The sequence below is a fragment of the Diabrotica undecimpunctata genome, chromosome 5, assembly GCF_040954645.1.
Source record: "Diabrotica undecimpunctata isolate CICGRU chromosome 5, icDiaUnde3, whole genome shotgun sequence".
In the NCBI taxonomy this organism is placed as follows: Eukaryota; Metazoa; Arthropoda; class Insecta; order Coleoptera; family Chrysomelidae; genus Diabrotica; species Diabrotica undecimpunctata.
In genome coordinates, this window is record NC_092807.1 from 151,100,278 (window position 1) to 151,117,646 (window position 17,369).

At 33.0% G+C, this 17,369-nt stretch overlaps 1 protein-coding gene across 1 annotated transcript in view; it reads left to right on the forward strand.

Moving 5' to 3' along the window:
• The window catches only part of pio (zona pellucida domain-containing protein piopio), a 112,593-nt gene that overhangs the window by 77,128 nt on the left and 18,096 nt on the right, over nt 1-17,369 (forward strand). Inside the window, exon 4 of the mRNA XM_072533019.1 lies at nt 3,370-3,581. Within this exon, the coding sequence (XP_072389120.1) occupies nt 3,370-3,581 (212 nt within the window). The remainder of the gene's footprint in view (nt 1-3,369; nt 3,582-17,369) is intronic.

Consider the following 17,369-nt stretch of genomic DNA (forward strand, 5'->3'; position numbering starts at 1 on the left):
AAACCGATGCAATTTTTCATTCAAGAGAATCGAAAGGAAGAAAATATTTTTGATTAAAAAAAGTACAACATGAACGTTTCGATGCTAAAAATAACCAGTTACTTAGATGAGTAATTTAGAAAAAAATAAACCCCATTGGTAATTGACAACCTTCAAAGTGAGGACAATATTTAAAAATAAGAAATGCGAAATATCTATTAATAATCTTTTATTTTAGAAGTTTGCACTCATCGTCGATGAGTATATTTCCTCTTGGTACTGCAAAACACAGTTTTATCATCATTAATTAAAAAAATATTTTTTTAAATGTATTAAATCACGAGTTACTAATTACCGGTGCAATAGAACTTGATGTATCTGGAATCTAACAAGGTAACGTCCTTGAGCTCATCTGCATATATACAAAAAGCAGTGAAATATTTGCTGGCATTGGCGATTTTAAATATTTTGCTAAGGAATTGTTAAATTTGAAGACCGTCAACATTCTAAATAAACAATTAATAAAATTTCATATCAATAGAATCAATTACGTTGAAGGTTGGTGAATTAATTGTAAGGTTAAAATATTTCTATTGGCAATAAGCGCATGACTAAATTTATAATGTTTGTCATGTATTTTATCATTAATTTACTGTAATCTTAACAATTTAATGGTTAATTAAAAATAGGAAGAGGTGGCTGTGTGTTTCTTTCATATTTGTTTTTCTATTTACTGTCTTATTTATATCGACATTATTGTTAAAAAACAACGTAAATTGTGAAATACGATCACAATTTATTAACCAAAAAGCAGATCATTTAAATTATCTGTGCAAAATGCCAATTATCTTTAAACTTGATCGCCATAATATCAGATAATCTGTCAATAGCTCTGAAATTACCTGTGATTAATTTCAAAATTGTACGGGAATGTACTCCTATGGATCCTTGGACATACTGAGGTAGCAGGAAACACAATTGCCGTCGAATTAGCCAAACGATGCTAAAAATACATTTTATGAGACCGGAAACTTTTTTCGCAAATTGTAACAGCTCAATACCGAAGAATAGAAAGAAATAGAAGGAAAAGTAGATCAAACAAAAATGACATCAAGATTATAATGGGTGATATAAATGCTAAAATAGACAAGGAGCTGCAGTTCTATGAGATGGATTTCACCAGATGGAACCACAACCAATCAAATCGACCATGTGCTGATAGACAAAAGGGCAGCCAATAGTATCTCAAATGTGAGAACACGAAGAGGAGCATGCTGTGGATCAGACCATATTTTACTCCAAACCGAATTTAGATGCAGAGTTAACAAAGAAAGAAACGAAAGACAACAAAGAACAAACAAACTGGACCTGGAAAAACTGAAGGTTCAGGTATGTAAAGAGAAGTTCTAAGAAGAAGTCGCAAATGAGTTAAGGATGCTAGAACTGTAAACACTGATAGCGGCAGCGTCCACCTTGAGAAACAAGAAAAAGGCGAGAAGAGGAGCATGGTTAGATGACGAGTGCAGACAAGCAATAGAGGAAAAAAATGAAACACAAAATGTATATAACAAAAAGAACACGGGAAAGACGAAATTCATTTGAAATCGCAAGACGGAAAGCAGTCAAGATATGTAGAAATAAAAAAAAAGCCTATAAAAATGGAGGGGCTTGTGAATACCTAAAAAAGATAAAAAGTGGGTATAAACCTCAAACAAGTCTATGTAAAGATGAAAGTGGGCAAATAATCAGTGACCAACAGAAAGTCCCAGAAACCTGGAAGCATTATTTTCAGACCCTACTTGGTACACAAGTAGACATGGAAGATGAAATGGGTAGGAATTACGTAGAAGAGAATGAAGTAGAGAATGGAGTAGAAACTCCAACCATAGAGGAAGCTCTCGAAGCTATTAAGGCCCAGAAAAACAATAAAGTCCCGGGAGTTGACAAAATACCAGTAGAATTGTATAAGGTAGGTGGCGACTACCTAACAAGTCACATCCACGCGCTCATTAAAGACATATGGCAAGAAGGGAAAATACCTGACGACTGGAAGAAAAGTATAGTATATATAAACTCCAGTGCAAAAAATACAAAGATGAGAATCTATAAAACCTTATTTCGACCAATAGCATGCTAAGGCAGTGAAGTATGGGTACTAAAAGAAACATCCAAAAGCAAACTCGACACATTTGAAACTAAAGTATTGAGGAGAATGAGGACCTGTGAAGAAAAACGGAATCTTCAGAAGTCGATACAACGAGCTTTATAAACTTTATAAGGAAGCACCACTGTCAGACTTCATTAGAATACAAAGATTGCAATGGGCCGGACATGTGATAAGAATGGGAGAGGATAGGCTACCAAAAAGAGCACTGAATCCTAGAATGCAGGGAAAGAGACCGGTTGGAAAGCCAAGAAAGCGCTGGGAAGGCACAGTAAACAGCGACGCACAAGCCCTTTTAGGAGTCCGTGTATGGAGAATACGCATTGTATACATATTAGAGGCCAAGAGCAGACAAACGTAGTAGAGGAAGACCACCTACACGTTGGGCTGACGACATCAAGCGTATCACGAACAATTGGCAATAAAGAGCACAAAATCGCAAAGAATGGAGGAGTTTAAGGGAGGCCTATGTCCAGTAGTGGACGTGATAAATGAAGGCTGGATGATAATGATGATGATGGTGATGACGATGATGATGATGATGATGATGATGATGACGATGTATGGAGAAGATCAGTCACAGAGAAGCAAGGGTGGAGGTAAAAAATTAAGGAGGCTAAGGCTCAATTTGGGCTTTAGTGCCGTAGAAAAAGGAGAAGATCAAACAAGATCCAAACAAAAGTTACGGTAAATTAGAAACAATAAAATATTTCCAGGGGACTCTAATCATAGAATATTTAAAGATAATAGTTTGAACAAAAAAGGACTACTTACTTTCAGAGGAATACTTGCAAATCATGGTCGAATGAGATAGATCTTGAAAATATTATAGTTATGTTAAAATCAAAATATTTTTATTTATTATTATTGTGATTTATTCCCAAAACATGTAGTATTTAACAATAATTCATTTTTTAATTACATATTATCATATAAAGAAGGGACAATGTGAAAAAAACATTTGCTGAAATTATTTATTTTAATATTGTTACGCCAAGCTCTTCCTATGCCCCTGATTGAATACTCGCGGCGGTCGGAGAAGCGATACGGCTGTCTTTATTTCTCTTTTTTTTTATTTTAGAATTAGTAGGAATTTAGACTTTAGAGTTAGTCTAAAATATAAATTTTTACTATTAAATAAACAAATTTTATAAATTAATCGTGTTTTAGTATTAGTTTTAGAACCCTCAATATTAAAATAACTTATAAACTCTTCTTTATTTTAGGTGCACCTGAAGTTGCGTCGGATGTTCGAGTTCAGTGCAATAACGACCAAATCGTTATCAACATCGGCACCATCTCAGGACGATTTAATGGAATGGTTTATCCCAGAGGGCTGTCCAAAAATAGTTCCTGTTTGGGCGAATGGATCGAGACTAAAACACCCATTGAATACACGCTACCTCTTAGAGGCTGTAACACAATGAGTACTGATTTGGTAAGTAGTATTTTATTATACATATGTTTATTAAGTGTCGTACATTTCGTGTTAATGGTGTTTTTTATTATCGATGAAAATATACTGTAAACGCCACATAGGAAGATCAAACATTGCGCATGTGACGTGTGCCAACTGTACCCGAAGGGGAAACAGTGGCGTGGTTATACTTTTTTTATAATTTAACAATTTATCAAAATTAATAACTTGAAATTACCTCCTTTGTACCTAATATATATAAATTTAATATATTTTTATTTATTTATGTTTAGGTGGTAAATCAACAATTTATTACTTTTTTATTACGATTTTTGTCAGACCGAGCTTTTACTTTAAAAACTTTATCGTTCTTGACAGATGGCAAAAAACATTAGAGTAGTAGGTACGTTAGTTAATACCTACTACTTTTTAAAGTGTATAAAGCAGAGGTGTCTGTTGTTAAGGAACTTGCAACTTTTTTAGAAGGATATGCATGCATAATGTCACCTCTAAGGTTTTCAGTCCGTTTTGGGATCCAAAATGCTAATCAAACTCGGTTTCTTCGCGCATAGCAAGTAGATACAATTCTACGGAATGCATAAAATGATTTTCAATCTATGACTAATTAATCTAATAAGTCTGAAGTCATTACATTTAGATGCATTCCCTTTCTTGGAACTCTTATGAAGAGAGATCCTCACCAATCTTCTGGTAGCTGCTTGTGTAGTTCGCAGGTCCTGTTCGCAGATTTTAAGATGCTCATGCTAGAACAGGTAATACTCATCAGGACTTGGAATCACTTTCGAAATTTTGCTGGTCGGCGCAGACAGCAGACAGGGAAAGTATGCGGAGAGAAAGAGATGAATGAAAGCTGGGTCTTGATTACGTGATTTTTAAACGTAGTTGCAGGTCAAGTTATTCTTATACTAAGATATGTGGTAATTTTGCTGCGCACCAAGTGAGCGATTGCAGGGTTTTTAAAGTAATTCCTAGTTTTGAGAGCTGTAGGCAACTATACAATTTTCCTACTGATTACAGAGTTACTCCATGTCACCACAGGTGTGACCGTTTAAAGACTTAAATATAGTAGTTTTTCATTTAAACTATCCAAAACCTGTTTTTCTTTCAATTGTATGGAGATTAAAATCATCGTGTTTTAAATTGTTCAAGTCATGATTCGCTGGCCTGTTCAATGTTCCTTCGATTTATTCTTTTTATAGTAATAAGATCTGTAATTTTATACTTCATTCGGCTTTCTGTTAGATTTAATATTTTTCATAGTTTTTAGTCGTTCTTTGTTATAGGCAGCACTACTTTTACTTTCTTCAGAAGTGAGTTTTTTGAATTTCTTCCTTAATTAGTCTTCAAACGAACAGTCTGAAAAATGTCTCCAGACAACAAAGAACAGACTGAAAGTTGTCTGTAGCCTCCAAATTCTACGCAAAATTGCTTAATAAAAAAATAAAATCTCTAATTAAAGATAATAGCCTGATTCCCTAAATATAAGACAATTATCAATTTCACAGAAATTGATCATTTTAGTAAAAAACATTTTTTGCTTTTGGAGAAAATGATTGAACTATTGAACAGTTGCATGGAATTACAGACATCATTGAAAAGATAGAGAGAAAGGTAGAGAGAAGAATAATTTGTACCGCCGTCTTCCTAGACATGGGGCAGGTTTTTGATAAAGCTTAGTATGAGGGCCTAAACTACAAGTTTACTTATTACTGTCATCAGTAATCAGAACCAATAAAATTCTATATATCAGATAATTTAAAATAAAACATAAATGCGTATTCTGACCTAAGAGAACTTAATGTGTAAGTAGTCCAGTACTGTACAAAAGTGATATTTTTGCGTCTTTTGCTAATGATACTGCCATTCTGACTGTTGGGAAAGAACAAGAAGGAGAAGAATATATATATATATATATATATATATATATATATATATATATATATATATATGTGTGTGTGTGTGTGTGTGTATAACTAGCGTTACTAATAAAAAGCACAACCCATTCATATAACAACAAATAACTCACAGATTCACTTTACTTAGCAAAGTATTTGAGAATGATATGCGATGCTAGTCTTCGCGCTTTTTGCCCTTAATGTAATTAACATTTCACACCTAATATATTTCAACTTAAGATATCATAGCCTTCTTTCTTTAAGTCCCGCTTCCGCACCGCCTACTGGTTGAACTGCTTCCTCTCAGAGCTTGATTTTTTCCTGGTCTTTTTGGCTTCTTTTTCTGTAGATACTTGTTTTCGGCATCGTACCTACTTTCCTAATTGGCTGTCTTCGGGAACCACCCGGCTAGACCCTGATCATATGATCGATGAGTCTATGTTTTGATCTGTACATCTTCTGGTTCCAATTCTTGGCGAGGATGTCTCTGGTCTTAAGGAGTCTTCTTGTGGCTTGGTGAAAGAAGTATCTTGTCCTTTTCTCAGCCACCTCCCTCAGTGGTGTATACTGGAGCCTTTCTTTGATGGTTGCATTTGTTATTCCTTCTTCCCATGTTGATCCTGTAGCATGACGTTTCTGTAGCTTCTAGCTTCTTCCAGTTGGTTTCCGATATAAAGCTCCATACTGAGACGTATCTAACGTAGGTCTGGTATAACTGGATCTTCTTGGCCTTCGTTAGTAAACTGGACCTAAAAATATACGGAAATATTAGTTTCTTTGCAGAATTTGCTTTTACCTTGATTTGTTGAGTGTTCTTCGTGAAGTTTCCTGTCGAGATGGACTTCTAGGTACTTGACTGAATCTTCTGATTGGATCCTGTTTCCTCTCATTGTGATTTCTACTACTGGTGGATTTTCTATGTTTTGGACTATTCTTCTATCATCCTTTCCTGTTGCATATATTGCCGTGTCGTCTGCGTAGGGGGCTGTACTTATTCTTGGATCTGTTGGTAGGTCTGAAACAAAAATTTTGTATAAAATGGGCGAGAGTATACTTACCTGGGGCGTCTCTTCTTGGATTTCTTGAATTCTGGACGTCTTTTGGTCGGCTGAAACTTGAAAGGTTCTATAAGTTAGATATGTGTCGCATATATTATCTAAGTAATGAGGTAATCTAGCTCTGTCCATTTGGTAGATTAGTGCTTTCTTCCAGACCGTGTCATATGCCTTCTCGATGTCTAGGATGGCCATTCCTATGTTGTGTTTTCTTTTGAATCTGATCTTAGTGTCGCTGATAACTCATAAAACATAAATTGCTTTATTGGCTGCCAGAAAGAAACTCCCAAGTATTCTACACATAACAAATTGCTTCTCTACAAGCATATATTGAAAACCGTTTGGATGTGTGTTAGGCGGCTTTGTTATTACCATTTTTATTTTATATTTTATATATTCTTGCAAATATTTTCTCGTTTTTTTTTTTTAATTGTTCGTATTATTTTTTGTGAAAACCCGTTGTACAAGGTTAAAATTCTTGTCTTCGTTTCCAAACTAAAGGATTTTAATTAAAACTAGTATATTTTATTACTGAAAACTTTAATTCCTTTAATTTTTTATTCAAACTCTTAAGTAATATAAAATGGATGAAAATAAAATATTCATTTATATTTCGAATTGGATATTTTTATTGATTTTGATTGAATTCGGTACCATTTACAATATTTCTATCATGAATCACTTATTCTTCATTTGGGCAATTACCGTAAACTATACATGCGTTACGTTGCCCTTGATTCTGTCTTATTCTTTAAGTTGAACTGGAATTAATTTTGTATTACGTCACAAAAAGCAAGGTTCCTTATAAGAACATTGCCAATATGCTTGTCTCAAAGGTGTGTTTTGTGGGACGACTGGTTTTTGACTTCACAAAAACAACTTTACTAATATGGAGTGATCATCTGTTAGGTATAATTTTTAATATCATTAACAAACACAATAGCAGATAAAAGTACAGGTTAGATTTAGAATTAAGTGTCAAGTCATCGAAAATGTCTCATTTTATTTGGCTTTTTTCATGTACCAAAGATATCCATCATTATATTTCTTTAAGGATATTTTGATCTTTTGCGTCAGTTACATGCCTCGGCACGATCTTTGTTTCGACTATTTCTAATATTTATAAATGCCTACCACCACCTGTTACACATCTACCTTAAAACAAATCATCCCTGGTCTATTTGTCACTATTAACACTAATAAAAATTTATATAGGTTAAACTTTATTTTGTATTGAGAGAGAGTGTAATAAATCAGCCTCAAATTGCAATTCCTTCAGAATTTTACACAACATAAAGGCATTTTTAAAGTTGACAATAATTACTCCGAAACATTTAATCATCGAGCAAAAGACAAAAGAGGGAATCTAATCGTAATGAAAAGGGGACCAAAATTCATAAAAGTGGCCTCTTAATATGGCGGACATATCCGGAAATGCAAAGGCGCCAAATTTAAGACTATGTTCCAATATTATTATAAGCACTATGTTCCAAACACTTAAAATACTTTTTTAACGCTAGAGCATAATAAAGTTTTAATCAAATAACGATAATAGTATAAAATGTGACACAATTGTTAAAAAGCTTCAATATAAATAGGCTTTCATGTGACGGTTGGGACAAACAATAACATCAGCAATAACATAACCCACCTAAATTTGATTTCTTGAGTCTCTTTCCTTGTTTAATGTGGCCTCTCAAAATGGCACTTCCCGTCTAACAACATTTTTGCCCCTACTACCTTTACATTCCCTCTTCTGTCTTTTGCTTAATGCATTTAATATAGAGAGAGGAGTTCGACGGGGTTGTGTTTTGTCACCCTTATTGTTCAATATTTACTTTAAATACCTACTTAGAGTAACGATGGCAAATACTAAAGACGAACTTTTGGTAAATGAGATATTTATATATATTTTTCAAGGCACTGGCTGTTCTTCTTGCTGATAGTTCAAAATGCCTTTAAAGGCTACTTAACGGAATCGAAATGACTAGCAGAAATTTCGGAACGTGTCATAATATCGATAAAACGATAAAACGAAAACCATAAATCACTAGAAAGAGTCGAAAGCTTTACATATCTAGGGTGCAACTTAAATGAGTATTGGGATCTGTCTAGAGAAATTCGGGTTAGAATTGAGAAAGCAAAAAGTATGTGTTATAGAATAAAAGATGTTCTTTGTAATCTCGGCCTTAATCTAATTTTAGACTTCGAGTACTTAACTATTATATATTGTCAACTCTCCTACAAGAAGTAGAGGCATGGAACCTTACAGAAACAAGCAATGAGAAAATAATAGTATTCGAAATGTGGTGGTACGGAAAAATAATGCGTATCTCATAACGTATCGAGTTACCAACCAAAATGTTTTACAAAGTAGGTCAAAGCCAAAAGCTGATTTGCACTGTAAAACAAAAAACTCATATTTTGGTCATGTGATGAGAAACGATAAATACCACATTCTATAAGTTATTATGCAGGGGAAATTAAAAGCAAGTAAAAGGCCGGGTAGACGACGTATCTCTTGGCTCAAAAATCTGGGACAGTGGACGAGTAAAACATTCCTACGGTTTAGAACCGCTCTAAACAAACTTATGTGGGCCAACATGATCGCCAACCTCCAATGATTATATAACATGGGAGGAAGATATGAATAAATTGGGAGGCAACAGGTTACAAATATGTTGTTAAGACTTGTCTAAAACGACTTGATCTCCCAAAGTAGCTAAGCACAGAAAGAAAGCTACTACTTTTTTGCCAGTTTTTTTTATTTAATTAATATCTTTGGATAACTTGATCCATTCAGCCACGATAATGTATTTGACTACTTGAATTTGTTAATAATTTTTTTTTACCAAAATTTGTTAACCAAATAGTACTTCGCATAGAGGTAAATTAAAAATATAATGTAAACATCAGTATCGCAAGAATCAGTAGATTGACAAGAAACCATACAGTAATTCGTTACATTCAGGGCCCTAACCAACTTAAAGTGAATATTTGGAACTAACAAGGGATTACATAGTATAGGGATACTTTTCACGCTAAGGTGCCTTTCATAGCGACTTTATTACAACATAAGACAGGCAACGGCTACGAGGTAAATATATAACATAAGGATAGACATAGGGAACAAAGCTAGATTTATACATTCACATTACACATTCCATCCTAAATTTTTCTTTTAGTCCCTTTTAAATATCCCCAAAAAATTTGGTTAGGCCTAATATTATGACGAGAGATATATAAAATAGAAGGTTGACACTGAGGAAGAGGTATTTGTTCTTTTATCAGATTTTCCAATAGATACTTAACAGCAGCATCATTATATATGCACCCGAGCATCCAATGCTTGATATCGTCATTGTTACCATTACAATCGCAAATTTCTGTTTCACTTAAATTAAATCTATGAATATAGGCTTTCACAGTAACATAATTAACAAGGCATCTAACAAACATTGAATATACTCTTCTATCGGGATGACTTCTTGCAGCAAAAAACGCAGTAGGTAAAACAGGGCGAGTTTTTGTATAAGGGTTGTTACTTCTATTACAGAAAGCATTACATTCAACTTCTCAGTTTTGTTTTAATTCTTGTTTACGCAGCGAGACTAAATCACTTCTATTGAGCCAACTAATCCTTTGTAACCCTTTACCCAAATAAAAGAGCTCTTTTAAGTAGCTTTAGTTGATTTTTTAAAATTTTGACGATAATGATGTTATTATCATCAAAAGTAGGGAAATTTTTCGCCAGTTGTTGACAAAGGATTTAAGAGCGTAGGCGCAAAATTTCAGGCCAATGCTTTTTAAATGCATTCATTTTTTTCGAATTCTGAGAAAACTAATAAATATTTTTGAAAAATTTAAACGCAAAATGAAAAACTACATTATTACCGAGGGCCGGAAGTCCCTTTTTCTTTTTTTTTTACCCCTGTAACTTACTAAAATAAATATTATAGAAGTTTTCCAGAGACTTTCGGCCCTCGGTAATAATGTAGTTTTTCATTTTGCATTTAAATTTTTCAAAAATACTTATTAGTTTTCTAAGGATTTGAAAAAAATGAATGCATTTAAAAAGCATTAGCCCGAAATTTTGCGCTTTCACTCTTAGTTATTTCAGGACAATAAATATTAAACCAACACATCTTTCTGTGTATTTGATCATATATTTTTATAAAAATATATAATTAAATTATTACCGCAGTTATGAACAGAAAACTAAAGCTAATGAGAAAAGTATATAATTGCGTGTACATTAACTATTTAATTAGTATTACATCATTATTTATAAATAAATTCCTAATATTAGCATTACGGAAATAATAGCTGCCCTCGAATAACAGAACCTACTGTAGTTAAATTATTATTAAATACTCATTTGTTATTCCACTTCACGATACAAAAATAAAAATATTGAAGTTTGAAGAAAAACTACTTGGAGGACGTTACTCATCGGGCATCAGCCTTACCTTGAGGTGAATTGCATGAAATCATCAAGAAATGATTTTACCGATGGCTTCGTGGCGGAACAGTAAAAATAAAAGTATTCTTTCGCGATTGGCATTGTGTACGATACAAGACTTGTACAGGCGATGTTATCGAGTCAGATATCTCGCAGAAAACATTCAATATGAATGATAACACCTGTCATGATTATAATATACAAGAAAATATGTACATTACTTTAGAAACAATGTCTAAAAAACATAGAAAATACCTACTGTATGGAAGCCATTTTTGAGCATCATTTATTTAACCGGTTATCAAAGACAATTCAAGGGTACAGGGAAAAAAGGAGTTATGTCAGAAATAACATTTTGAAATAAGGCGATTTTAATACTTCAATGAGGCACAAAGAATATAGTCTTGTCATTTAAATTGATCAAGGTATTACCAGAGATTAAATGTAAGGTTTAAAGGTAAATTTTACACATTAATTCAAAACATTAAATAGTTCAGGAAATGAAGCTCGAAAAAAGTTAAAACCTCGCAATTTTTTCGTCCTGCATGGATTGAGTTGAAATTTTAACAGAAGGTAGGTGATAGCCCAAGGGTCAAAATCTATAACTATACAAAAAACTTTATCAACATAAAAAGGCACCATATATTCTTATACATTTACATAAATAGTTGAAAATATTTTTATTTATAGGTAAAACAATTATAATATTAATTTTATTCGTCATCAATTACATCTTCATCGTGATCTATGTCATCCTCATCTTCTTCAATTATTGGTGGACTATTATTGCACCCTTCACCTGAGCAATCAGAACAAGTAAAGTTACAGTATAAACCAACTTTTCTGGGGATGATAGCTTAACCGCACAGTTTTTTGTTGTAGCTTTGATGAACTGTTCGTACCGCATCTGCTCGAGAAAAGCTTCCAAATCTTTTATTTTTTTTAACTTGGTAAGCTGCATGTCTTTAACAGTTCCGTACAACATTATTGCACAGTATCTGCCAGCATCTAAAATATCTTCTATTTTCCGGAAAAAAAATTAATTGGTTTTTTTAACGTATTCCCTTCATTTTTAACGATAGAGTGTTTCTTCAAAAACGATTTTGTAGAGGTTTTTAAGAGCTACAAGGATCTGTGAATTAAATCTTTTTGGAACCCTTGGTTTTTAAATGGGGTGAGTTTAAAGGGCTCGAAAAAGATGGTGCTTGATCGTAAATCGATGCTTTAAACTTTATATTTCGCCAATTATTTATTGTACAACAAATCTAAATAAACGAAAATTTTAGTCATTAAAAAAGCTAAATTTAGTACATTTTTATTTTTTTCATATATTCAGTATTTTCGGGGATATTTAAAAAAAGAAGGGTAAAAAATATGAAATTGTAAATCGTTTCTCGCTTTAAGCTGTACTTTTTCCAAAACTAAGCATTTTAAATGGGTCAAACTTCTTGGACGTATTAAAAATACATGTACAAAGAGAATTGCAGAAGGGTGAAGACCGATTTTAATTATGGAGGTTGTTAGGGGGTTGTTTTCATCGATTTTTTTCGTAAAAAATGAGGTATTGACCTTATTTTCATCATAACTCACTTAATTTTTGAGCTAGAGTCTTTTTTTTTTATGATAGGTCTATTTATGCTCTTTAAAAAAGGTTCTATGAGTTTTCTTCCAAAAATGCATCATTTTCCCGATATTTGACATTGAATCTTTCAAATTTGGCAATTGAAGAAAACCGCTGAACATTGATAGGCCGTATTTCGGTTCCTATTATATCGCAAAAACATTTTAAAAAAAAATTGTATTTGTCTTTTTAAAATCTACAAATTTGTTCTCTAGAACTTTTTTGATAAAATGCACCATTTTCGAGTTATTCGTGAAAAATCGATTAAAAACGTCGATTTTTTCGTCTAAAAGTTGTTACTTTCAATCGCGAATAACTTGAAAAATATTAGTTTTACAAAAAAAATGTATAAAACATTTGTTGTTTAGAATCACTTTTTTAATCGAAACCTGTGGTTAAAACGTAAAAAAAATTGTTCACCCCCGAGATGGGGTGGCAACCACCCCCAAGGCTTTGGCGCACTTTGGTTCGATATAGATTTTGATCTTTAGGGTATTACCTACCTTCTGTTAAAATTTCAAGTCAATCCACGCAGGACGAAAAAATTGCGAGGTGAAATGCTTCATTTCCTTGACTAAAAGTAAAAAAGGAGGTATGTCAAGAAAAGTAGTAACAACGTTGATACAAAAATGCATTGTATTTCAGAAAACAAACGATTATTACAAAAATAATGTTTATGTAAAAAAAATTAAAAAACAAAGAAGTTAAAAATAGTTTTTTCGTTTATTTCGCTTGACTGATCGGAAGAAATGATAAAAAATAACCAAAGTAAGCTTTATAAAACTAATTAATTGGGGGGTTTTACCTGTATAAACATATGGAAGTAGCTCAAATTCAATTTCTGGCAATTTGAGAGTAGTCAATCTCTGCTGTGTTATTACTGTGGTCTTTCAAGTTCCATTGAATGTTGTTCTGTAGTACAAAAGACGAGGATGATCCCTAATAGCTTTTACCTCGCGGATGGGTCGAATTAGAAAAGGGCATTTATTTTGATAATGCTTGCCTAAATATTCAGTCCATTTTCGAAAATACTCTTGAGAACATTTTTCGGCTTATTATTTTTGATTGAAGTCCAAAATCTTTGTCAAATTCCACGTAGGAATATCTCCTAACAGAAAAAGTTATTTGGATAGCGTCCAGTCGCTTCTCATGATGAACTATGTTATGAATAAACCGAAGAGCAGTATAGTTTTAGTTTTATTCTGTCCTCCGCACGAGTCGAAGAAAATATTCAAGTTTCGTACTTTTCGATCAAGATATTGTAGATATAGTGATGAAGCAGTGAACAAACATCATCGCTACCTTTTTTGGCAACAGTCTCGGGGTAAATATAAAATATGGACTCAGCTGTAGACAAGACGTGTATATTGAACGAGTATAAACTCAATTGACTCTTATAGTAAACATCATTTGTACTAATATTGGGTATTTGCAGATTTTTTGCAAAATCCATGCATATAGCCTCTTTGTATACATATTTTCTACTAGATATTCTCGCAACTTGTTTTCTGTTATAAAATGCTTGGGCTTTAAGTTTATGTAGCTTATTTTCTGTATCTAGTTGCTTAATAAAAGCATTTAATTTATTTGTTTTCTCCAAAGATCTCGCTAATAGACACTGCTTCTCAAGACTTTTAATTTTTGCTAAATATTCATCACAAGAACTACACGTATCGGTTCTTGGAAACCTAAAGGAAATATTAAATTTAGTTGAAAAAATACTTCTATATATTTCATATGAAGTAAGCATTTCTGGAAATTTTTCTACGTTCATTGTGTACATTTTGTTAATATTTAATTCCTCAGATAAGCATAATTTCGACGAGTCTTTCAAACTATGATGACTTTTTCTATCCCTGAAAGACCCTATATGCTGTTGAGCGAAGATGTAGGTGTTTGTCCTTACACCTTTGTCCTGATGGCTTTGTTTCACGCACCAGTAATAGGTCGCTGGTTTTTTCCCTTGGGGAACAAGGTTTTTCCTTAGGGAAATAGGTTCACTTTATATATATATTTCTTTGAAGGACCACCCAGAAAACTGGGAAAAATGAAGATTCGAAAAGAACGTTTGAACAAATATATTTAAACAAATACAATGTATTTTAAACGCCGATAACTTGCATATGATACACACTTGTCGGTGATACAATATTGACACGAACTTATTAATATACCGACTGGTTTAAAACACTAATATGCCGCTAGGGCGAGTAGAGCCTGACGCTCCTTCAGTGCTGGTATTTGAACTGATACTGATGTCCACTCTCGCCCCTCAATCACAAACATTCCGAAATCTCCCCCCTGACCCCTCGACGTATTAAAAGATATGTTTATTTTTCAAATACCTTTAACTTTCAAATCATTGATAAAAACTACCTGATAAGGGTATTCGTCTCAACTTGCGGAATTTTGGAATGCGTCAGAGGGTAATTTGGAAAATACTAATCCTTTCATTGTTACGATTCTATGAAGGTTTTAGAAACTTGTGTAGAAAGTTATTTAAATGCAAGATAACGGCGCTTTACATATTATTAGTTAGTACAAAGAAATTTTATATATCTAAACTAATATACAGTATGATACAAAAATAAACTAAATAATATGATACAAAAACAGACTAAAAATATTAAGTATTGTTGTTACGCAACAGCTGTATCATACAGTTTTTTGTTTCCATAGAAGCTTGATGACGATGGTTTCCATGTCTTCCTCTAGTATCTTTTGGAGAGTGACCTGTCAATTTTAGTAACTTTTGTAGAACTTCTAAATTTTTTTCCCAATTCCATGGAATGTCATAAAGGTCTTCTGACATACTGGAACTTCTTGTGTTTCATCATTTACATTATAACGGATTCTATAACTAAAGGCGGCATCAAGAAGATGTGCAGAGTCCTCTGGTACTCGTAGTCTTGGTTGCTGTACAGTTTGTACAGTAATTAATCCGCATAAGTATATATTTTGGGCATCTGTCGACTCCATGAGGTTGAACTTTCTAATAATTTGAATTCTTGCTTGTTCCAATATTTGTATAAAACAGTTAAATCTAACGCACTTACAATCCGGTCCTATTACATGGCTTTGTCTATTTAATTTTTTATTTACTTCATGAATTCGTCCATATTTTCTACGTTTCTTTGCATTATTTTCCCGTGTGTCCATAACATCACATTTCATAAATTTATCACTCTCACTAGATATATTTACAACTTGATAACTCTCCTTTCAGGTTCAGTAAACAAACATACATAACCTCTAAACACCTCTGAACCACGTAACATGTATTAACCGCTTCGTCGGCGTCGGGTTAGTTAGGAAGCGGAAGTTTTGAAGAGAAACAAATTTTAATTTTTTCTATTCGAAAGTACCCTATACCTATGACAATTAAAACTAAATGCAATTATTTTATAGTAGATGTAAATTAATTCATCCACACTCTTTCTAATGACACTAATTTTGTTAAAATCGGTTGATCCAAACCAAAGTTATAGGTATTTATCCACAAATACTTTCCCACTCTCCCCCCCCCCTAAAAAAAAAATAAAAAAAAAGTACTTGAACAACTTTGTGCAGAATTTAGGCCTCCTTCTAGTTTACTTATTTAATACTTGGTATAATTGGGCATATTTTCCAAAAAACTGGTTTTCAAAGTTTTCTTCACAGGTTACGCCTCCTATCGGTTAACCCAGAAACTTGAAAGTTATTTCCAGCGATTTCTCTTGGCCACTTTTACTAAGAAATTTTTTCTCCTAAAGTTATAATATGAATAGTTTCTTATATATAGCCGAGAGATCGGCTTATTGGACCACCCTGTACATATACGTAATTTACGTTTATTTTACAGATAGTACCGCAACATAATTTGACGTAAAAAGACAAGTTGATTTCATAGATATCCTCCAGATAACTCTATCTCTCAGATAGGACCATATTTATCTGAAGGTGAAAAGATCGGCCCTTTTATGGAAGATGTTTATTATTTTAAAAATTTAATTTTTAATTATTTTGAAAGTTTGTTGATCTTATAATGTTGGCTGCGAATTTGGTGATTGGTAAAAAATATAATACAAATCTCGAGCTTTCTCAGCAAATGAATTGCCAAACTAGAATTAGGGGAGAGACCTACAGTACCGTCAGCTTAAGGTTTATCAACAAAAAAATCAAAATGCTAAAAGGTACATGTTTAATACTTCCTGTCATGTATGAAAGGACTATTATGCTGTCAATGAAAGTAATAAACAATCATAATGTTTCAAAATAATCACTTTATTAATGAAAATTAAAGATAAGGAAAAATCAAACTTTATAAAATTGGCCTCCAGTACCGGCCAGTAAATATATTACCAATTAAACAATACAGAAATCACAAATATATTGTTTGGATAGCTCTGATATGTTCGCACAAGCCTCATGAACCCAAATATTACAGTTTCCACACTGTATCCAATCCTCTTCATCAGATTCAGTGCACAAAGGACAAACTGTCTCTTCTTCAACCGGTCTGCTAGGAGGAGGTAGGTTTTCATCTTTATTTTTCCTACTTTTCTTACTAACATATCTTCTTCACAACAAGCCTTTACCTTTTTGAACATATTTTCCTGAGACCTTATTTTTTTTGTTAACGTCATTTTCCACAAGTAAATTCTTCCCTCGTTTAAGTGATTCGACGCTTGTTTTGCCTGCTTTTTTCACTTCCAGCATTTTTTTGTATGGAGAACCAGTTATAATTTCGCTTTTTTCAGCTTTACGACTCCGGTC